This window comes from Leptopilina heterotoma, unplaced genomic scaffold (genome assembly GCF_015476425.1).
Source record: "Leptopilina heterotoma isolate Lh14 unplaced genomic scaffold, ASM1547642v1 Lhet_34, whole genome shotgun sequence".
NCBI classification, from domain to species: domain Eukaryota; kingdom Metazoa; phylum Arthropoda; class Insecta; order Hymenoptera; family Figitidae; genus Leptopilina; species Leptopilina heterotoma.
In genome coordinates, this window is record NW_025111027.1 from 387,120 (window position 1) to 412,600 (window position 25,481).

The following is a 25,481-nucleotide window of genomic DNA, read 5'->3' on the forward strand; positions in this document are numbered from 1 at the left end:
ATTTTACAACTTAAAATAATTACATTAATACTTTTTTCACAGTTGGTACTCTTCTAAAACTCTTTAACAAAAAGAGTCGCTGGTCGACTGTGTGAAGAAGAAATACGGGGTGAAGTGGAGAAATTTTGTAATTCAAATTGGTGAGGATGAAAATGGTAAATTAAATCATAAAAGGCTAGTCAGATATCTAGGCATCGATATAGATGATAGATTAAAATTCGTTTTGTATATAAATGCAGTTCTGGAAAAGACCAGAAAGGCATTTTTTGCGAATAAAAGACTGGTTTTTTCGTCGAGATTAGATTCTAAAGTCAAAATAATATGTTATGTACTCTTGATAAGGCCGATTCTCACTTACGGGTCCCATATTTGGTATGGTATTTCGCCATCAGAAATGGAGAAATTAAGATTGTTTGAGAGGTTTTGCTTGAGGATATGTTTGCGCATCCACAGAGACCCCGAAACTAATATTGAGACGTACGTCTCAAATCAAAAAATATATAACGCGGCGGGTATACCGACAATCGATATCTTTATATTGGACTTGATAAGAAATCATATCGAAAAAGCTAATAAAAATCAAATAAATCCGCTTATCCCGTCATTATTTGAGAGGGACGACATGAGTTTAAGAAAAAAATGAGACAAGAGATATCTCTCTGTGGATGTGTATACGAACCTCGACAGGCATGATTACATCCCAGGCAGAAATTTCCGTAAACAACCGTATTTAACGTCCGATCCACTACTAATATAATACATATCGTACCAATAATCGTATGAAACACCTAACTCTAAACCAAAGATGAGTTTAATTGACATTTAATAGATGTCACTATTTGCTGATCAAGTCGAAATATTTCTTCGTAATTAAAAGAAATTTAAATTTCGATTTTACAGTGTAAAAAGTAAAAACGTGCCTTTTTTACCACACTCTACCCAACAATGTGTATTGTCTAGTTTAAATACATAAAATTAATACAAACCTCTTTCGTTTTGATCAATATAGCCAAGATCCTTTAAAATATTAACTCGATTTATATAATCTGGATAATCTCTTAATTGCTCGTCACTTAATTTAATCAATAATTCCTTTTTCTTCTCCTCAAGTTCTTTTCTATAAAAAGCTTCTCCAAATTGCTCTTCCAAATTGTTAACTTGAATAATGGAACTACAGTTAAGAATATGTTTTAACTTTTTTAACTTCTTTTCTTCTGGTTTTAAGTCTATCTTATTTATTATCATTTCTGTATACGGCAATAAATCTTCTGGATTTGATACAGCATCCTGGGATAATTTCAATAACTCTTGTACAACTGCACTAAACGTTGGACCAGGAGAACAGTCTCTGTAAAATTATTTTATATACACTACCGTCGGGAATATCGGTACAGCTGCACCTGCACGGCCCAAAAACATACCAATATTTAAATCACGATTTTTTTGTAAATACAAATGTTAGAAAATTAACAAATATACCATTCGAAAGATTATTAAATTCTACGATTAATGATTCATAACTAAAAATTTTAATACTTTATACAAAGATTGCAGCAATCGACAAATTTGACAAAAAAATTTTAAAAATAAATTTTTTTTCGAAATTTTTACAACCCCTGCATATTTTTTAATAATTGTAGAAAAAATTTAAAACTTACATAGGTGTGATCATTTAAATCTCATTTTTAATTTAAGACCAAAATAGTTCAAAAATCTTAATCGGTTAGCGAGATATCATTATAAACGGCCGAGCATTTTCAGCCAAAAACCGTTCAAAATCGACTAATTCAATGCATTTGTCAAAAAACATGCTCGGACGTTTATAATGATACCTCATGAACCGAATATGATTTTTAAAATCTTTTAGTCTTAAATTAAAGATGAGACTTGAATGATCACACCTATGCAAGTTTCAAATTTTTTCTACAATTATTAAAAAATATGCAGGGGTTGAAAAAATTTCGAAATAAATTTTATTTTTAAAATTTTTTTGTCAAATTTGTCGATTGCTGCAATCTTTGTATAAAGTACTAGCTGTCGAACCCGTCTTCGACGGGTTTTAGTTTCGGCTAATACATTTGATAGGGTTTCTACCAACCGGGAAATAGCCAGGAATTAAATTTTACTGGGAAAAACTAATAATTAGTTACCATTAACTATTTCGTGAGGAAAATATTACTATTTCAATCAGTGACAGATTTTTTTCTATCAAATTTGATATTCAGGAACAGTATTTGGCAACTTGTAGTACTTTGTGCGTTTGTAGTACTGCAATTAATGTATTAAAAATTAATCCTAAATTTACACCAGCTTTTGGAGTCAAAGAAAAGTCTAATTATAAATAATTGTGTCACAATTAGACAATTAGACAATAAAAATTAAAGTAAAAAGCAGTTTTTAAAATCAAATTAATATAATAAAACTTTTTTAATTTGATAAGAAAATTCCCGGTTTTTCCTGGTCAAATTAAACTCCCGGCTATTTATCGGTTTCCCAGCGCAATTGGTAGACACTCTGTCAATTCTATTATGGTAAACTAAATCCCGTCAAAGACTGGTACTGGTATATAACATATTTTCTTAAAAAAGAGTATTTTCATAAAATAAAAATAACCCCAAAAATACTACTGAATTAAACTTGATAGTAATTAATAACAATTATAATTTTTTCGATTTTTTGATATGGAAAATATTTTTATACTTACATCTTAGTGATATCATTTTTTGTGCAAAATTATGCTAAAATATGACTAAATTACATGTAACACTCAATTATACAGAGTTTAAAAGCAAATCATCAAAACATGTAAAATTTGTGATTTTTAAAATTTTTTGAAAACATTTTATTATACTTTAATCTTAGTTATAAGATATTATTTTTTGAAAAATTATGCTAAAATGTGACTAAATAACATGTAATGATTAATTATAGATAGTTTAAAAGCAGTCCATTAAAAAATATAAAATTTGGAAATTTGCGATTTTTTGAATTTTTCGAAATCATTTTTATACTTACATCTTAGCTATAAGAAATTATTTTTGGCAAAACTATTCTAAAATGTGACTAAATAACATGTTATACTCAATTATAGGAAATTTGAAAGCATTTTTTAAAAAAATGTAAAAATTGAAAATGTTTGGTTTTTGAATTTTTCGAAAAAATTGAATATCTCCCGTTCTAATTAATATTTTTCAAATCTGTAAATTTATAAACCTTCCTTGGCCCAAGGTCTAACATTCTGCTAAATTTGGTTTCAAATAGTTCAGCCGTTTTTAAGTGATGCGCGAACAAAGATTCTGTGACATACCGACACACATACATACACGAAATTTTTTATTGGTATATTTGGAATCCTTGATGCCTAGAACGAATAATTATGTGCGAAATTTAAAGTTCTGAGCAATGTACAGACAAAAGTCTTATTTTATATATATATAGATAGATAGATTAAAATTTTCAGTCATGTATTATTAATCGTAGAATTTAATAATCTTTCGAATGGTACATTTGTTAATTTTCTGACATTTGTAGTTACAAAAAAATCGTGATTTAAAGATTGGTATGTTTTTGGGCCGTGCGCGTGCAGCCGTACCGATAATTCCCGACGGTAGTGTATTTCGTTAAAAAATTGGATGTTTAAAAATACAAATTAATGTGTAACAGAGATATGAGGCATTATTCCTGAACTGCCCCAAAAATAAAAAAAAGTTCTTGGATTTCCTTTATACTTTGGAAATATGTTACCCTAGTAGGTACAAGTTACTACACCAATTTACAGGTCCAACCCCCCACCCCTATCAAAAGGGTGGGGGGTTGAAATTTCAGCTTAAACTCGAACATGCGTTTTTTAAACATTTGTAGTTTCTACTTAAATTATTCGATTAAAAAAAGTAAGTAGTGTTTTAGAAAGGTTTTTTTGTGTACTTTTAAAATATTTTATTTATTTAATTACAAAAAAAATTTTTTTGACAAAATTTTTAAAAATAAATAGTTTTTTGCAATTTTGTGCAAGTTCGACAGTTTTTATTTTCTTTTTAATAATCTCAAATGAAAGCTTGGGATTTCCCTTAAAAGAAGATATAAGTCTGAAAATGGGCCGAAAAAATTTGCCAAAGATAGTGTAATAAGTAAAATTTGTCCGTCCGCTCGCGCACTTTAGCGCGATGAACAGTGGTATTTTTTTCAACTTAGGGTAATGTCACCTTGAGTGGACCGCCTAAGCTTTTTTTCTAAAAAATTCTTTATGACAGCAAATTAATCGAAGGTTTCTATTCCAAGCTTTAGTTTAGATCCCTAGATAAGTGTTTATACCATAATAGCTTTGATTTTTTTTTATTTGGGAAAAACAATTGACTTTAAAAAAATAGCTCATTTTTAAGGAATGAAAAAAGTGTAACCTTTAGTGAACCACTCTTAAAAAATTGTAAAAGTTATTCTAAATTCTTTAATGTATTTAATATTTCTGATATATTAAAACAAAATTTATGCTTATGCACCTTCAGACCATGTGTCTGGACGGTAGAACTTCCTATGAGTTCGGGAAAAATTCAGAGGGTTGCTTCATATATGAAGAAGCTCTTATAAGGGCTACAGAATAGTTCCGGAACAATTCCGTAGCAAAGAAAATAAAAAAAAGAAGTTGTGTATACGCGTATATACTTGATCGACATTCGTCAAGCAACGCGAACACATATAGTTTATACACAAATAAACGCAAATACACGACGCATTGAATCGCACGCTGGTTGTAGGGACCTGTGAAGTCTCTTATATACCAGACTTTACTTTTATTCAGCGCTTGTGAGAAACGGGGTCGGCACATCTATTCTTTCGATGAAGTTCGGGAATTATTATGAAATTTAAACTGGAGTTCTCCTTGTTTAGACGCTTGTAAATACTATTTTAGAAGAAATATAATTTCTACTACAAAATTTCGATAATATTATAGACCAGTCCTGTATTTCTCCAGGAATTTATTTACAATGCTTATTTTGAAAGTCTCACAAAAACCGTTTCGTAATTAGTTCGGAACGATTCAGATATACTTACATTGAATTTCTAAAAATTTCTGGAACTTTGCACAAATCCTCAATTATGGAACAAATTCAGGAATTCTTATACAGAATTTATTTTTTCCGTGTGGTTATAAAAAGTGGTCCACTCATGGTGACATGCAACTTTTTATGGCAGACACCAAAATTTTTTTGAGTCAAAATTATCATTTAATTAAACTAAGACAATCAATTTCAATATCCAAAGTAGTAGGAAAAAAATAAGTTACCTTTTAAAACTTAAATTTTACACTACTTTTACACTTTCGAATCACTTTACTCATTGTAAGAGCGACTTCTTTTTTTATTTGTGTTCTTAAAAATGCGTTACATCAAACGATAACGTATACGATTATCGCGGAACATAAATTCTTACTGTTTCTAGGTGCGGTGCTGCTATTTGTTTTATTTATATCACGTTTCCGCTGTCAGATAACTTAAAAACTCAGGTGGTCCACTCAAAGTGGCGGTCCACTGAATGTGACATTACCCTACTATTGAAAATTGTCTAGAAACTACAAATTTTATCGGTTGTTGATGTTCTTGATTTAAAATTACTAAGAGATCCATCAAAGTCGATTTTTGAATTTTTAATTGTTTATTTTTTTCTTGTTACTCAAAAATTTGACAAATTACAATATTTTTAGAAAAAATCATGTTTATTTTTTTATTTTTCCGTTGCACATGATCGAAATCAATTTAAATTAGTCTAGAATGACCACCGGACAATTAATAAAGCATAATACAATTTATTTAAATTGTTGCAAACAATGTTAATTAACAAATAGATTACTTCGGACCTTCTTCATAAGAAAAATTGGTTTGTTTTGCAGACAAGTTTAAATTTATGTCTAATTTAGTAAAAAATTATTTTAAAGTTAAAAATTATCATTAATATTAACAATTATATAAACAATAATCAACTTCCTTTTTTTATTTGTAAACATTTACGTCATTTTTAGGGTTCCGTACACCTACGGTGTATCGGCGGAACCCTATTGGTGAGACTCTTGTGTCCGTAGCCAAATCGTGCCCCCCTCCCTACCGGCAAATGTGATTGGACGTGTTGGGCATAGCGTTGTCAAGGAAATAACAAGATTTTTGGCCAAAAATGCATAAAAAGTGACCATCCCCCCCCTAACTTCTAAACTATTCGACATGGAGAGCTGAAATTTTGCATGCTGGTGTATTTTTACTCGAATATTACAGGAAAAATATAGAGAACTTGATATGTAATGATGGCCATAGGGTTGTCAAGGAAAAACTAAAAAATTTAAAAAAAAAAATTTTTTTTCCTAACTTTTACATTATTTGACTTAATGAGCTGATAATTGGTATCCTAGTGTATTATTACAGTCTGACAACAAAAAATTTATTTAAGAAACTTTTTGAAAAAAAATCAAAAAAAATTTTTTTTTAATTTTTTTAGTTTAAACACGTGGCATTAAATATTTTAAGGAAGAGTGAAGTTTTAAGAGAATAAATGAGAGATTGTTTTCTGACTTTAATTTCTTAACTAAAAATAAAAAAAAATTGGACAAGTGCGAGTTGTACTCGCACTGCAATGGCGGGTTCCGTACACAAATATTAAAACAATACTTGCAACATTTATCGGTAATTGGTAGAATTAAAATAAACAATTAAAAAAATATATTAAAATCATTTGGTAAAAAAATAACTAAAAAAATTAAAGTATTGTATATATCTAATATTGTAAACAATAATAAGCAGAGGAACTATAATTTTTAAAATTTTGTTCCTAGTAAATAGTTTTTTAAACTTTAAATATTTATATCATATGTACATTCTTTCAAAAATTTAAAAAATTTATTAGCTTAAACAATTACATTTGTTATAAACAAATTTTTCATTTTTGAACAAATAAGTAGCTTTTTTCATCAAACAAAATTTTTTCCTTTTTTTATATTTACTATCATAAAAAAGAACTCCTTAATGAAATGGGAATACATTAAATAATTCATTTAATTTTAATAAACATTATAAGTTAACAAATATTTAACTTTGTTCTTTTTTCACAGACAAAATATATTTATTTATATGCATTTAAATGTAAACTGTTTTAACTGAATAATGGTTTACTTCATTAAAAATATAAATATTTCTTAACTTATAATGTTTATTAAAATTATATGAATTATTTAATGTATTTTTTTAAACTTTTAATATTTATATCATATGTACACTACCGTCCGTGAGTATCAGGACGCCCCTTTTTTCATGAGTGGAAAAATGCTTAAAACGTATAAAATAAGAATGACAAAAAATTTTCCTATTTTTTTCCTGAAAGAAAAATTCTCTTGAATCAAAATTTTTAAAAATAATTGAATTCTTTCGGCGAATTTAAAAAAAAATTTTAAGAATAAATGCAATTTTCTATCATTTTATTTAAAATTGTACAAAAAATAATTTAAATTCTGCAAAAAGTTTTGTTATTTATGAAATTAATTAAATTCTTGTAACTAATTTTAATAAAAAATTTTTTTAAAGAACTGAATTCGTGTGAAGAATTATATTTGTGAAATTAATTGAATTCCGGAGAAAAATATTATTATTAATGGAAATAATTAATTTTTTATGAAGAATTTTATTCAAATTTTGTTAAATAATTGAATATCTCAGAATTTTTTTAAAACTTTTTGAAAATAATTAAATTTCATCGAGAAATTTCATTGAAAAATTGAAAATAATTGAAATCTGACGAAGAATTTTATTAAATTTTTTTTTTAAATAATTGAATTCCTGTGGAAAATTTTATTTTTGAAAAGAATTGAATTCTTGGAAAGAATTGTATTAAAATTTCTTAAATAATTTAATTGCTTTGAAGAATTTTATTTTTTACGAAAATAATTGAATTGTTTTGAAGATTTTTACAAACATTTTTGACAATAATTGTATTCCTAAGAAGAATGTTATATTTTACGAAAATAATTGTATTCTATGATCAATTTTCTTATAATTTTTCAAATTTATAAAGCATTTTATCAAATTTTTTTAAATAATTGAATTCTCGCAAAAATTTTTATTATTTATGAAAATAAATGATTTCTTGCAGAGAATTTTATTCAAATTTTTTTAAATAATTGAATTCCCATAAAAAACTGTATTATTTGTGAAAATAATTGAATTCTTAAGAAGAATTGTATTAAAAAAAATGAATTGTATAGGAAAATTGTATTAAAATTGCAATTTTAGTAACTAAATCTTGTAAAGAATTTTGTCAAACATTTTTTTAATAATGTAATAGAATTTTCAAAAAAAATTTTAATAATTGAATTTTTAAAAAAAATTTTATTTAAATTTTTCGAAATAATATAATTTCTCAGAACTATTTTATTTAATTCTCTAAATGTATTTGAATTCCTGCGAGTAACTTCATTAAAAAATTAAAAATAATTTGACTTGGAGTGAAGAAATTTATAAAAAAAATTGGTAAGTAATTGAATTCCTGTGAAATTTGGATTAAAATTTTGTTTAAATAATAAAATTCTTTTGGAAAATTTTATTAAAATAGAAGATCTTAAAAATAATTAAAATATGGAAAATGTTTGGAAAATAATTGAAATTTTCCCAAGAATTTTATTAAATTTTTTGAAAATAATTGAATATCGGAGAAAAGTTTTATTATTCATAAAGATAATTGAAATTTTGACGAGAATTTTTAAAAATTTTTGAACATAATTGAATTTATGCAAAGAAGTTTATCACTTTTGAAAATAATTGAATTTCTGTAATCAGTTCTTAAAATTTCTATTTAAATTCATTAAAAATTGATATTTTTTTAAATTTCAAATTGGAATCTTTGAAGTTCATCTATTTATGAAGATTGTAAACGCAAATTTTTTGAAATTTCTAAGTAAAATTATTTATCAAATAATTTATACGTAACAATTTTATGATAGTTCTTCAAGAATTAAATTATTTAAAAAGAAATTGTTGTCAGAAATAGAAAAAATTGAAGGTTTTGTATTATAATTCTTGGCAATTTCATAGTTTATGAGGCAAACAAAAAAGACACCAAAAATCAGAATTTTCTTATAAATTCTAAAAATTTAATTTTTTCCAGTACTTTTAATTAAAATCCCTGACTTTTCCCTGATTTCCCTGACCAATTTTACTTTCCCTGACTTTTCCCTGACTTCCCTGACCTGTGGCAACCCTGATATAATAGGAAAATGGATCAAGAACGCAAGTTATGCACAATCTCCGCGGACGACTGCGAGCGAAGCGAGCTATTTGCGCGCGAAGCGCGCAACAATCCACGGAGCGCGACAACCAATATTTCGCGCGCCCCGAGGCGCGCTGAAACTTTCGAGCCCTCCGCGCGAAGCGCGGATGAGAATGTGTCCGCCCGGAGGGCGGGCAGATTTTTTATGATAGTAAATATAAAAAGGAAAAATTTTTGTTTGATGAAGAAAGCTACTTATTTGTTTAAAAATAAAAAATTTGTTTATAACAAATGTAATTGTTTAAGCTAATAAATTTTTTAAGTTTTTGAAAGAATGCACATATGATAGAAATATTTAAGTTTAAAAAATGACGAAAATGTTTACATATACAAAAGGAAGTTGATTATTGTTTATATAATTGTTAATATTAATGATAATTTTTAACTTTAAAATAATTTTTTACTAAATTAGACATAAATTCAAACTTGTCTGCAAAAAAAACCAATTTTTCTTATGAAGAAGGTCTGAAGTAATCTATTTGTGAATTAACATTGTTTGTAACAATTTAAATAAATTGTATTATGCTTTATTAATTGTCCGGTGGTCATTTTAGACTAATTTAAATTGATTTCGATCATGTGCAACGGAAAAATAAAAAAATAAACATGATTTTTTCTAAAAATATTGTAATTTGTCAAATTTTTGAGTAACAAGAAAAAAATAAACAATTAAAAATTCAAAAATCGACTTTGATGGATCTCTTAATAATTTTAAATCAAGAACATCAACATCCGATAAAATTTGTAGTTTCTAGACAATTTTCAATAGTAAGTTGAAAAAAATACCACTGTTCATCGCGCTGGAGTGCGCGAGCGGACGGACAAATTTTACTTATTACACTATATCTTTGGCAAATTTTTTCGGCCCATTTTCAGACTTATATCTTCTTTTAGGGGAAATCCCAAGCTTTCATTTGAGATTATTAAAAAAAAATAAAAACTGTCAAACTTGCACAAAATTGCAAAAAACTATTTATTTCTAAAAATATTTGCAAAAATAATTTTTTTTCATTAAATAAATAAAATTTTTTAAAAGTACACAAAAAAACCTTTCTAAAACACTAATTACTTTTTTTAATCGAATAATTTAAGTGGAAACTACAAATGTTTAAAAAAACGCATGTTCGAGTTTAAGCTGAAATTTCAACCCCCCACCCTTTTTATAGGGGTGGGGGGTTGGACCTGTAAATTCGTGTAGTAACTTGTACCTACTAGGGTAACATATTTCCAAAGTATAAAGGAAATCCAAGAACTTTTTTTTATTTTTGGGGCAGTTCAGGAATAATGCCTCATATATGGTTGATTCTCGAGAAATAGGTCATTTTTACTTTTCCACCTTTAAACTTCAAAATTATTACTTGAAAATCTATGTAATTTTGAAGAGTTATTCTTCAGTCAATATTCTTCAGTTTATCAATATCGAAAGTAAAAGAAGCATTTTTTGTTTTTTATACCTTCAAAAAATTCCAATTTACCTCGAAAAATGCACTTTTTGCAGTTCTCCTCATGGGACTAGCCAAGATCAGGAATTTTTTTATATACATGATAGCCCTGCTGGAAGTAAAGGGATAGAAATCCTATATCTTTGAATATTTTTTTATCTCTGAGATAGAAAGAGATTTATTTTCTCTATCTTAGTCTATCCCCACTTTATCACTGCAATCACTTTTTATCTCTCCTTCTGTATAAATGTTTTTCAATAACCTTTATTTCATCTCTTTTAATACTTTCAATATCCACACCTATCTCTTTCTATCTCTAATTTCACCTAAGAATATACTTATCTCTTTTAATAATCTTGTTTTTATCCCAGGCTATCCCTTTTTTATTCCCCTCAATCTCTTTCTATCTTCCCTTTTTATTTAATCTCTTTTAATAACCCTTACTTTATCGCCTTTTATCCTCTTACTATTCACTTCTTTCCCTTTCTATCCCTATTTAAATATACTTAGTATATTTAAATATACTTGTCTTCTTTTATTCCTTCGGTTCTATCAGAGTCTATCAGCTCTTTTCTATTAAATTAAAAAAATTCGATTTTTTCTTTTTTCTTAATAATTTTCAATAACCTTTATTATATCCCATTGAATCCTTTTTCAAGCCCCAAAGGTAACTTTTTATACCCTTTTCAATGTCACTTCATACTTATCCAGTTTTATATCTCCCTGCTGGAGGTCAAGGGATACTAGGAATCCTATTTCCTTAAATATTTGTTTATCTCTGAGATGGAAAGAGATAAAGTTTATCTCTCTTAATCTATCCCCATTTTCATTACTGCTATCGCTTTCTATCTTCTCTTCTACTCAATCTTTTTGAATAACATTTTTCTTATCTTCTTCAATACTATTTTTCTATCTACTTTCTTCCCTTTCTGTCGCTGCTTTAATCTATTTAATCTTTAAACTTTAATTAAATAAAAAAACTTTAATCCAAGAACACACTGATCCCTGCTTATGACCTTCCTTTATCCCAGGCTTTTCCTTTTTAGGGTTCCGTACCCGGTAGGAACCCTATTGTAACGGTTACAAAAATGACCATGTACCCCCCCCCTAGAACTCACAGTTTTACACCTAGAGAGCTAAAAATTAGTACACGTATGTATTTTCACGCGTAGATTACAGGAAAAATATAGCGAACGTGATTGGGATTGATCTTCATAGAGTTTTCGTCGAAAAACATCAAATTTTGGCCATTTTTCGCAAAAAAAAGCATGTACCCCCCCCTAGCGCTCACAGTTTTTTACCTAGAAAGTTAAAAATTGGTATGCATATGTATTTTCAAAAATGGATTAAAGGAAAAATATAGCGAACACATTTAGTATTGATCTTCATTCTGTTTTTATCGAAAAAGTCAAAAATTTTGAAAATTTCGAAAAAAATGCATGTACCCCCCCCCTGGCGCCCACAGTTTTTTATCTGAAGAGCTGAAAATGGGCATACTTATTCGTTTTTACGCATAGATTGCAGGAAAAATATAGCGGAAGTGATTAGAATTGATCTTCATGATGTTTTCATCGAAAAACTAAAATCTCTTTTTGAAAGCTCGAAAATTCTTTAACCGTTGCTGGTTCTCTCAATTCTTAATCTAGTGGACTGTCGCTATACATTTTTATTTATTTTTTCGTGTAGATTTCAAAAAACATACAGAAAAAATTATTGGAATTCATCTTCATATTTTTTTTTGCGAAAAACTAAAAAAATTTTTCGTTTTAAAAAAAAAGTGTGTACCCCCCCCTTGGTTTTCACAATTCTTGGCCTATTGGACTGCAGTTTTGCTTATTTTATGTATTTTCGTCAGTAGATTTCAGGAAAAATATAGCGAACCTGATTGGATTTGATCTTCATATTTTTTTCATCGAAAAACTTAAAGTTTTTAAAAATTTCGTCAAAAAAGCGTTTATTTCACCCTAGCACTCACAGTTTTTTACCTAAAGAGCTGAAAATTGGTACACTTTTGTATTTTCACGTGTAGATTACAGGTAAAATATAGTGGAAATGATTAGAATTGATCTTCATTGCGTTTTGAGCGAAAACCTAAATTTTTTTTTTTCAATTTTTGATAATAATTATACCTATGCTAGTTCTCTCAATTCTTAGTCTAGTGGACTGGCGTTATACATTTTTATTTATTTTTTCGTGTAGATTTCAACAAACATACAGAGAAAATTATTGGAGTTCATCTTCATATTTTTTTTTTCGAAAAACTAAAATTTTTTTTCGTTTTAGAAAAAAAGTGTGTACTCCCCCTTTGGTTTTCACAATTCTTGGCCTATTGGACTATATTTTTGCTTATTTTATGAATTTTCATATGTAGATTTCAGGAAAAATACACCGAACATGATTGAATTTTATCTTCATATTTTTTTCAGTGAAAAAGTCAAAGTTTTTAAAAATTTCGTCAAAAATGCGTGTTATTTACTATAGCGCCCACAGTTTTTTACCTGAAGAGATGAAAATTGGTACACTTATGTATTTTTACGCGTAGATTACAGGAAAAATATAGCGGAAGTGTTTAGAATTGATATTCATGGTGTTTTCATCGAAAAACTGAAATCTCTTTTTGCAAGCTCGAAAATACTTTAACCCTTGCTGGTTCTCGCAATTCTTAATCTAGTGGATCGCCCTTATACATTTTTATTTATTTTTTCGTGTAGTTTTCAACCAACATACAGAAAAAATTATTGGAGTTCATCTTCATACTTTTTTTTTACGAAAAACTGAAAATTTTTTTTTGATTTATAAAAAAAGTGTGTACCCCCTTGGTTTTCACAAATTTTGATCTATTGGACTGCATTTTTTTTTATTTTATATATTTTCATTTGCATATTTTAGGAAAAATATAGCAAACATGATCGGATTTGATTTTCAAATTTTTTTTAGCGAAAAACTCAAATTTTTAAAAAAAATTTTCAAATAAGCATGTATTTTACCCTAGCGCTCACCGTTTTTTACATAGAGAGATGAAAATTGGTACACTTATGTGTTTTCACATGTAGATTTTAGAAAAAATAAGAAATATTAGAATTAATCTTTATTGTGATTTTTGCGAAAACATATATTCTTTTTTTATAATTTGTTCCTAATAATTATACCTATGCTAATTCTCATAAATTTTTAATTGAGTGGATATTGTCATTGGGCATTTATATTTATTTTTACGTGTAAATTTCATAAAAAATATTGTTATGAAAAAATTGTATTTTCGAGATTTCAATTTTTTTACGCCAACTTCAAGTTTTTATGGAGGGTACGGAACCCTAGGTTTTAGTACGAGTTCTACTCGCACTTATTTAATCCTTTCAATCTCTTTTTATCTCATATTTTTTCTCAATCTCTTCTAATAATCCTTATTTCATTCTTCTACTATTTACTAGGAACAAAATTTTAAAAATTATAGTTCCTCTGCTTATTATTGTTTACAATATTAGATATATACAATACTTTAATTTTTTTAGTTATTTTTTTAATCAAATAATTTTAATATATTTTTTAAATTGTTTATTTTAATTCCACCAATTACCGATAAATGTTGCAAGTATTGTTTTAATATTTGTGTACGGAACCCGCCATTGCAGTGCGAGTACAACTCGCACTTGTCCAATTTTTTTTATTTTTATTTAAGAAATTAAAGTCAGAAAACAATCTCTCATTTATTCTCTTAAAATTTCACTCTTCTTTAAAATATTTAATGCCACGTGTTTAAACTGAAAAAATTAGAAAAAAATTTTTTTTAATTTTTTTAGAAAAAGTTTCTTAAATAAATTTTTTGTCGTCAGACTGTAATAATACACTAGGATACCAATTTTCAGCTCATTAAGTCAAATAATGTAAAAGTTAGGAAAAAATTTTTTTTGAAAAATTTTTCAGTTTTTCTTTGACAACGCTATGGCTATCATTATACATATCAAGTTCTCTATATTTTTCCTGTAATATTCGAGTAAAAATATACCAGCATGCAAAATTTCAGCTCTCCATGTCGAATAGTTTAGAAGTTAAGGGGGGGATGGTCACTTTTTATGCATTTTTGGCCAAAAATCTTGTTATTTCCTTGACAACGCTATGCCCATCACGTCCAATCACATTCTTTTTATTATTTTATATTTATTATCTTTTTATCCACATTTTAATTTTAGTACACACTCATCTCCATTTACACCTTGGATTTAATCTTAGTCTATCACCTTTCGATTCGATTCAATCTTTTTCCATCACCTACTTTTGCTCAATCTCTTTTAATAACCTTTACTTTCTTTCACTATTCACTTTCTTTTCTTTTTATCCTAACTTTATTCTAATGCCATACTTTTTTCTTTTTATCTCCTCGATTCTATATCAGTCTATTTCTTTCCAATTCGATTGAAAAAGGCCTTTTCTTCTTTTATCTCAATAATTTTGTTATGACAATTTATTATGCTCCTTTTTGCCCTTATAATATTCTCTTCTTTTGCTTTCTAATCCCAATTACATATCAGTACATACAATACTTATCACTTTTATTCCTTTAACATGCAATTGGTTGCAATATAGACTGCAATCTATTTCCTTCCTATACATTGAATTAGCTACGTGACGATTTCATGATAAATAAAGAGAAATTAAAACTTTAAAAAGGAGATTAACTGAGAGATAAAGAGTGATAGAGTAAGAGATAAAAAGAGATCAATACAGTCTCAAAATTTAAAAGGTAGTTTAAGAAAAATATCTTCCAAGCTAGCGTGGTTGAGTGACATGTGTATTCGACTTGCGTCCCTAATAGCGAATTCGGTTATCTGCTCCGAGAGCGATCTTGCTCGGTGTAGGAGTAAGGGAAGTGTTCCGGTTGTGGGCACCCTTTTGTTTTTGCCTCATAACATTTGTCCATGTGCATATTATACAAATATATGTGTACGAATTTAAAGCTAGAGGTCTAAGGTGACTGTCAGTGAAGGAATTAAATTGATTCCTTTAAATAAAAAAGTTTTATTAGAAATTTAGTGAAATGGGAATTTTTTGACAAAAAAAATTTTGTACCCGGTTGTGGGCACCCTTGAAAAATCCGCTAAAAATGGAAAAATATTAAAGGAAACCAACACAAATAAAGAAGAAATGAAAGTTTCTTTATTTTAAGAGAATTTGCCGGGATAAAGAACAAAAATGATGACACGTTTTCACACTATGCTCATCGCTAACAAAAGCATAATGCTTGCATGTGAAGTAGCTAGTACGCATAACATAACGCACTTCGAATGCACTGAACGACTATATTCATCGCATTTAATGGAGTTTGCGGCTGTCACTTTCCTTGGCAGAAAGTTTAGATAGATGAGACAGTAGTCCTCATCATTGTCAGATGGTAGAGCCTCCTTAACATAAAGGTGCCCACAACCGGGAATGACAGTCATTTTTTAAAAAGACCAACACATTTTGTGATGCAGGATTTTGGTTAAACACGAAGGTAAATCACAAAATATAATGACAACACTGCTAAAAAAAAATTAAACCCTTTTTTCTGAACGAATCTACACCCATATGTTGCTCTTCGAAAACAATACAAAATTACTTTTTTATTTATTTAATGCAAATTTTCTTTATTATGCTCACAGCTATTACACAAATGCATATATTTGTTTCGTTATCAATACGAAAAGTCCGTATTGTCAATGAACACGACTTGCAATACTTAGATCAGTAAAGTCTGCTTGCCGTCGAAGTTTACGTAGGGGTGCCCACAACCGGAGGGTGCCCACAACCGGCGCACTTCCCCTATAGTTTACTCTGCTCTCAAAAAGCTGTGCTCTACTCTGAGGCACTCTATGACGTCATGAACACTGGCAAAGTTCAACTGTTTTTGGAGCAGGAGCACAACATGAACTGCTATGGTGTAAAGCATACACTGCTCGTTTGGCGCGAAGTTTATATTTAATTAAACTTATATAATATAATGTAATATAATATTATATTTATTATATTATATATATTATTATACATTATATTATGCAATATATTTTCTTCATAAATGTAAAATTATTTTACTTAAAATTAAATATTTTATGATGTATACATCAATAATATTTTTAAAAGCAAAAAATTTGATATTTTTATTAGAATTTTAAAATTTTATTCGGTCAATGTTTTGATATAGCAGAATTGTTAATCACAAAATTATCGAATAATATTTCTGATATAAATTTTGTTTACACTATTTGACATTTTGAACTACTAACAACAACAATAATAAAATAAGTGAAAAGGTTATTTCTTTGAGACCAAATAATTACTTTATAATGAGTATTTTTATTTAAATATTAAAAATATTAAAAATTATTTACTTTTTTTATTAAATATTAAAATATTAAATGTTAGTCTTTTTCTAAATACAAAATTCATTATAAAAAACATAATACGTACGTCTTCACTACTATCGCTAGAGGTGTCAATTAAATCTGTTAGAAGTGAAAATTTTAAATTTGCCGCTTCTCTTGACATTTTTTTAAACTGCACTAACAAAATTGTAGGAGCAAATTTTGTTGCACCTTTTAATCCTTGAGAGTGCACACTTCTTAATTCGAACACAAATAACGATCTGCGCCGGAGCAGTGCTGCTAAAGCGAATACTCCAAACGGTATGCACTAGAGCACATTTGTCAAACCGAACATGCTACTCCTGCTTTGGAGCACTCCGAGAGTGCTCCGGTGCAGATAACCGAATTCGCTATAAGGTTCAGGATTTGAGCCCTCCTGCGTGCAAGATTTTTTAAATTTGGTTTTAAGTGTTATGTGTACAATGTTGGTTAATAATGTGAAATGAAATATAGATTTAAACAATAAATAATAATTTCATAACAAATAAATAAATAACTTGATTTGTTAAAAAAAGGTTATAAATAGAAGTACGAAAACTCTAAAAATATTTTTTTTAAATAATAAATTCAATTGAAATTTATTGTAATACTTCATAAAGTCTTTAATATTGTTAATAATATTGGTTAATTAATTCTTTATATATTAAAAAGGATAAAAATTTGCAGCAAAGAGAAATAAAAAGAGATAAAAGTACATAGGTATAAAAAGAGATAGATAGGAGATAATAAGGTATAAAAAGAGATAGAAATTTGCAGATAAAAAGGTATAATATTTCGGGTATGCAAAGTGGATATTTTAAAGGGATAGAAAAAACTTTATTTCTATACCCAAAATTCTATCTCTTTCTATCTTTTTACTTTCAGTAGGGAGACATACAAAATATTTTGAATTTCACTACTTGAAAGATAAACTCAAATAAAAGTTATATTTACCGTGTATCTAATTCCGATTTTTACAAATAATTTTAACAAAAATCACTTTTTTAAGTTTTCCCTGATTTTATTTTGGTGGAACCGGAGTTTACGAATGTATGATTTTACTCAAAATTATAACTTATTTTTACAAGTTATCAAACTTGTGGTATAAGTTAAACAATAATATTCATGCTTGAATCATGTGAAAAAATGCCATTGCAGAACTCAGAAATATCATAATAATCGTTATTATGTTGCGTATTTTTATTACGCGTAAACTCCGGTTCTATTTAAAATGATGAATTTTTTAAACTTTGGATAAAATTAACCATATAGCTAGTTAAATATAGCAAACATGTATATAAATATCAAAGGAAATTTTATTTCATTCAGTATTACGTTTACAATGAATAATTTTCTTTGTTTCGTAAACTCTGGTTCCTGTCAAGTGTGAAAAAAAACATTTAAGTTCGAGGAACGTTCCTGAACCGTATAATGTTTGCCAAATAACGTACTTTTAACATTTCTGGAACATTAAACGCTTTTAAAATGTTAATTTGACAGAATAAAAAAATAAGAAATGTTTTAAAAACGTTTCTCCAACGTCGATTATCTTTTTAACCATTGGGTGTTTTTTGCGTTGTATGTGTTCAGTTATTATTTATTTCATTTATTCTACAACTGTATAACATTCACAAATTATTTAAATTAAAGTATTTAATTTTAAATTATTCCATATCGTAAAACCTCCACATTTAAAATTGGGCCCTCTAGTTCACGGTGGTCTTAAAGCACTTTTAGGTTTACCTAAAATGAGTCAAAATTGTGCTAACGCAGTTTTATCTGGAATCGTCCCAAGATTCCAAATTTTCTTTTCCGAAAATCGTAGCTGATTCTTTTTTCGAAAAAAACATACATACCCAGATAACAAAATGTCCGCTAATAGGGTGCGTATTTGCCGGACCTCGGGCCGATTAATCGGACCGAAATGCCGGCACATAAGCAGCTGAATGTGCGCGCCATAGCTAGCGATATTGCCAGCCCGTCAGTCTGGCACAGTCGTGCCAGAAATGGTCCGGCACGAACGTGCCTGCTATTTGTAAACCGATAAAATTATATTTTTATTAATTTTAATTATTATTTTATTATTTATAAGGAATTAACTATATTAATCTCTGTGATTTTTCATTCGTTCTGTTCGCAGTGTGAAGTTAGTTGTTGTTTCCTAACATTTTTCATAATTTTCTTTTTCAATATTTTTAATTTTCATTAAAATTAATATATTGAAAATCATTGAATTCTTGCAAAAAATTTGAGAATAATTGAATTCCTTCATAAAATCTCTTTAATTTATTGAATATAATCGATTTTCTTAATAATTTTCATAAATAATTTTACTATTAAACTTTTATTAAAAATTAAATTCTTTTATAAAATTTTATTAGAATTTTTCTATTAATTAAATTTTTTTGAAGTATTTCTATATATTCTTTTATAAAAAAATGTAATTTTTCTAAAATAATTTGAAATGAAAATTTTCAAATAATTGAATTAAACAAAAAATTCTTTTCAGCTTTTTAAAATTGTCAATGAATTTTATTAAAAATTTTAAAAAGTTGAATTGTTTCAAAGGATTTATTGAAATTTTAAAAACAAATTCTATTTTTTCGAAAAATATTATAACAGTTTTTAAAAAACTTGAATTCTTTTAAGAAATTCCATTAAAAAGTATTGCAAACTTTTGCAAACAATTTTATTATTTATAAAAATAATTGAAAATTATTAAAATTTGAGAAAAAAATTTGATTATTTCGAAAAATTTAATTAAAACGCAATATAATTAATTTTTCTTTTTCAATATTTTTAATTTTAAAATTAATGTATTGAAAATCATTGAATTCTTGCAAAAAATTTTAGAATAATTAAATTCCTTAAAAGAATTTTATTATTTATGAAAATAATTAAATTCTCGCTAAGAATAATTAAAAAATATTTCAAAACCCTAATTAAATTTTTTTTAAGAATTATTTTCAATTTTTTTTAAATAATTCAATTCCTGTGAAAACATTTACTAATTTTTATAAATAATTCAATTCCTGAGAAGAATTTTACAGATTTTAGAAAAATAATTGAATTTCTGTGAAGAATTTTTATGATTTAAGCAAATATTTGAATTCCTACGAATAATTTTACTAATTTTAGAAAATAATTGAAGTCTTTCGAAAAATTGGAATAATTTTTTATTTTTGAAATTAATTGAATTTCTGTGAAGATTTTACTAATTTTTTTTATTCAAGAATTCAATTACATTTTCACAAATATAATACATTTCCTGGAAAGAATGCAATTATTTTCAACAATTAATAAAACTCCTCACAAAAATGCAATTATTTTCTAAAATAATAAAATTCTTCACAGGAGTTTAATTATTTTCAAATATTAATAAAATTCTTTAAAGAAATAATTATTGATTTGTGTTTCTTCTTAATAATACAATATTGTCCATAAATAATAGATTTCTTCAGAGTTATTCAATTATTTTCAAAATTCAATTTGAAAATAAAATTTCTTCAGAACAATTTTATTATTTACAAAAATAATTTAATTTAGCAATTAATTTAACTGCAACACTTAAAAATAATGGAATTGCTTCCAAGGACTTATTAAAATTTTAGAAAATAATTTAATTCTATCGAAAATTTTTTTAAAAATTAAAAAAAATGAATTCTTTCGTGAAATTTTATTATTTCTAAAAATAAGTGAATTTAATTTTTGAAATATTTTATTTATAAAAATAATTTAATTAATACAAAGAATATTGTTCTTTATGAAAATAATTGAATTTTTGCGGAAAGAACTTTATTGAAAATTTAGGAATTAATAAACAAGAATAATTAATTAGTAGATTAGTTAAAAATTTAATTTTTGGAAAGTTTGAATCTGAAACTTTTCAAAAATTCATATTTGAAAATAAAATGTTTTGTAATTTGCAAAATAATAATAAATTCAACAAAATATTTCGCGCGTACCATTTACTAGAACATATATTAATTATAAGGATTCAATTTTTATAAAAAAATATTTTTATTATTCGTAATAATACAAAATTATTATTATTATTATTTTAATAATCTATAATAATTTTTTATATTATATAATTTTATATATTATATATAAATATAAATTTTTAAGAAGAATGACATTCATTTTTTTAATTAATATATTATACCAGAGCAGATAATATAATAATTCAACATTAATTCAAAAGGAACAATGTAACTATTAATTCTGTTAATAATTATTTTAAGTTATAATATTTAAAATATATTAAATGTAATTACTAAATAACAAAAAAAAATAATTAATAAATAGCAAATTATAGAGTGTTGAAAACATTCCGGCATATTGCAGGCACACTTGGTCTTGAAAATAATGAACGGCAAGAACGGTGCGTAATAGCCGGCACGCGGTCCGCCGCCCATCGTGCCTGTGACGTGCCAGGCACGTTTGCTATCTGGGTATGTGCAATTCCACGTGAGATTTTGGTCGACCTCTTAAAATCGGCCAAAAATATTTTTTTCTATTCTGTGTCGAAAAAAAACAGATACGTTTTTTTTATTTTTGTTTAATTGTCCAAATTTTCGAGTTATAAATTTTCGAAATTTTGGACTTGTAATTGTAGACCTATATTCAGTAGCTTATTAGTCCGAAAATATTGAGTTTAGGAAAATGTTGTCAAAGAATGAAACTTTTAGTTTTCTTTCGACTTTTAAGAAATATAAACAAAAATTTTTTTTTTAATTTTTTATTAATAACAAATTTTTTTAACTTTGGGTCGGATTTTTTAAAATTATTTTTAAATGTATTTATACCTTATAATATAGAGGAGATTTTCCAAAAAGTCCCGAAATGGGCCTGAGTATTAAATGAGTTTTAAAACATTTTCAAGAATCACTTGCAAGCATCACAGTGGGATTTTTTTTACAATTAACATTTTAAAACAGTCTACAGCGTATAATTTTTAATATATTTGAGTGTTCTTTGTTTTAAATTAAAGGGTCTACCCTGTAGACAGTTTTAAAAAGTAAATTGTAAAAAAAATCCCACTGTGATGCTTGCACACTCTTTTTAAGAGGTCGACTAAAATCTCACGTGGACTTGCCCATATTATATGTTTTTTTCGAAAAAAGAATCAGCTACGATTTTCGGAAATGAAAATTTGGAATCTTGAGACGATTCCAGATAAAACTGCGTTAGTACAATTTTGACTCATTTTAGGTACACTAGCCTGGCCATTTTTGTAAAATTATTTAATATCAATAAGTGCCGAGCTGAAAAAGTTTCCTTTTCATCTAAAAAAACAAATACAAAAATAATAAAGTGAATGTGTGAATAATTAATGGACCCAAAAACTGATTGAATGTGAAAAAAGAGATTTTATTAATTTTTTGCAGTAATTTTCAATGTTTCTTTAAAGAAAATGGTTTTTTTCTGTGTAGCTATACCAAAATATAATATATATTATTATTATATATAAGAGACTTCTTTTCCTAAAATTTTTTTTTTAAATTCAAAAATTGTTGAAGATACGCCATTTTCAATTGTAATATTAATTTTATAAAATTTTGAATATCTTGGAATATTGTTTGTGGATTCTTATGAACTTTACATATTTTTCAGGTAAAAATTTGTAATTTAAAATAAAAATAAAGTTAAAAAAAATTAATTTTTAAATAAAAAATTTTAGGTATATCTCCGGCTGCTACTCTTGATAAAATTGATTTTCAATCGATTTTCTTCAAATTTTGAGAAAATGTTTCTTTGTAAATATTTAAATATTTCAAAACTCTTTGCCATGTCAAAAAACGAGATATTGTGGTTGACATTTTTTATTTTTAACATAATCGCATGTAAAAGTTAAAGTTTGAACTTGAATATCTTAAAATTTAGCATCGCAAAAAGGGTTTTGAAATTTTTACCACATTTAGAGGGCACCCGAAGAGATATTTTCTCAAAATTTAAAGAAATTCTATGAAAAAACAATTTTTTCAAGAGTAGCAGCCGGAGGATTCGAATTTTTTTTAGTATCGACAAAGATTTTTTATGGTAAAAAGCACCGAAAATTTCTGTAGAGCCTTAAAAATTTCCAAAATTGATTAAGAAATTGTCGTTTATCATCAATTTTTAAAAAATTTAGGAACCGTTTGTACCACAGGCCGACAGTATTTACTAAACAAAAATCAAACAATATTTTTCCGAAGGTTTTCAACGTGATAATTCCGAATCCAGCATCATAATAGACCCTGCACGTCAGGTTTTCGAGGTATTTTAACTTAAAAGTGCAAAAGACCAGTTTTTTAACATCCAAAGATAATTGTTTTGACAAAAGTTCAATATTGCATCTGAAGACGCTACTTTTCTTCTTTAAAATACATTTTGAAAATTTGAAATATTTTCATTTTCCTCTGAGTAATCGTTCATTCTGTTTACTGAGTTTGGCAAATTCTTTGAAAACTGAGTAAAAACAGACAAAACTTCGATAATGAAGAAGAATATTACTACAAACCAGAATATAAATTTCAAATACTTCTGCGTATTTTCGGTTAAATGCGAATACGATGTCAAATTTACCAAATCTTCTGCCATATACGATCCGCTATTTTGAAAATCTGACATAGAATTCGTATCCAGTTATACCGAAAATCTGCAGAACCATTTGAAATTTAGATGTTTGTAGTTAAATTCTTCTATATTATCGAAGTTTTGTCTATTTCTACTCAATTTTTGTAGAATTTGCGCAACTCACTAACAAATGAAGATTTTTTAAATATTCGAAATGAAAAAATCGAAAAACTGAGTTTATTCAAAATTTCATGTACCGATTTTTTCTTTTTTGTCTTAAAATTATTGTATGGCTTTACCGAAACGATACTAAAAAAATGGGATGGGCAAGAACTTTTGGCTTTTTATTCGAAGCTCACCTTGTTGCTGCGCTAGTCTTTTTTTGCAAAAACTTCAATATCTCCTGAACCAGATGAGTCTTCATCAATTTTGTTTTATTAAATTAAACGTGAATTCATAAGGATTCCAAATATGTTAATAACATTTTTCTTAGAGAGGAGTAAATAATGACAAAATTTTTTTTTTTTAATTTTTTTATTTACATTATTTTTATTTCAAAGTACACATTTTTACCTGAAAAATGTGTAAACTTCATAAAAATCCATAAACAATAGTCCGAGATATTCAAAACTTTATGAAATTAATATTAAAATTAAAAATGTCAATAAAATCTCTTTTTCTATAATATTATTAAGTTTTTGGGTCTATTAATTATTTATAGATCAACTTAAGTATTTTCATCTTTGTTTCTTTAGGTAAAAAGGAAACTTTTTCTACCCGGCGCTCAATGATATCACCAGATTAAAAAACATCTTAACAAATTGCGGCCAGGCTAATATATATATATATATATATATATATATATATATATATACCCCCACAGCACCGAAAATTTCCTAAAAATTTATTAAATATTTACTTGCAATGTTCGGAATATGTAATTGCAATGTTTATTGAAAGTTGTGTAAAGAACAATTTTCACTAAACATTTCAGTTAAATATGCCGAATATTATAAGTAAAAATTCAATAAATTTTTAGGAAAGTTTCGGTGCTGTGGGGGTATATATATATTTTTTTTAAAAAAATGGTATTCATATATGACCGTAAATACGACCCTAAATACGGGCATAAATACGGCTGTATTTGCTGTTTCAATTACACTACCCTTCTAAGGCCCGTATTTACAGTCTAAGGTCGTATTCACAGTCATATTTACGCTCGTATTTACAGTCGCTCTTTTTCAGAAGGGTAATTATAACAAATATGTACTTCGAACGTGGCAGAATTTACTCCAAAAGTATTTGAAATTACCAGAAATGCTTACCGGAAATTTTTTACTATAAAAGTAGTAAAAGTTACTTTATATTTTTCTACAAGTACGTATCATCTTCAGCAAGGATTTTCAGCCGGGCTTACTCTAACTCACGGTGGTCTTCAAGCACTTTTAGGTGTACCTTAGCCTGGCCGCAATTTGTTAAGATGTTTTTTAATCTGGTGATATCATTGAGCGCCGGGTAGAAAAAGTTTCCTTTTTACCTAAAGAAACAAAGATGAAAATACTTAAGTTGATCTATAAATAATTAATAGACCCAAAAACTTAATAATATTATAGAAAAAGAGATTTTATTGACATTTTTAATTTTAATATTAATTTCATAAAGTTTTGAATATCTCGGACTATTGTTTATGGATTTTTATGAAGTTTACACATTTTTCAGGTAAAAATGTGTACTTTGAAATAAAAATAATGTAAATAAAAAAATTAAAAAAAAAAAATTTTGTCATTATTTACTCCTCTCTAAGAAA

At 26.8% G+C, this 25,481-nt stretch overlaps 1 protein-coding gene across 1 annotated transcript in view; it reads right to left on the reverse strand.

Annotated features, from left to right (window-relative positions):
• Positions 1-25,481, reverse strand: part of LOC122505074 (helicase SKI2W) — a 243,877-nt gene that overhangs the window by 9,016 nt on the left and 209,380 nt on the right. Inside the window, exon 9 of the mRNA XM_043616495.1 lies at positions 987-1,348. Within this exon, the coding sequence (XP_043472430.1) occupies positions 987-1,348 (362 nt within the window). The remainder of the gene's footprint in view (positions 1-986; positions 1,349-25,481) is intronic.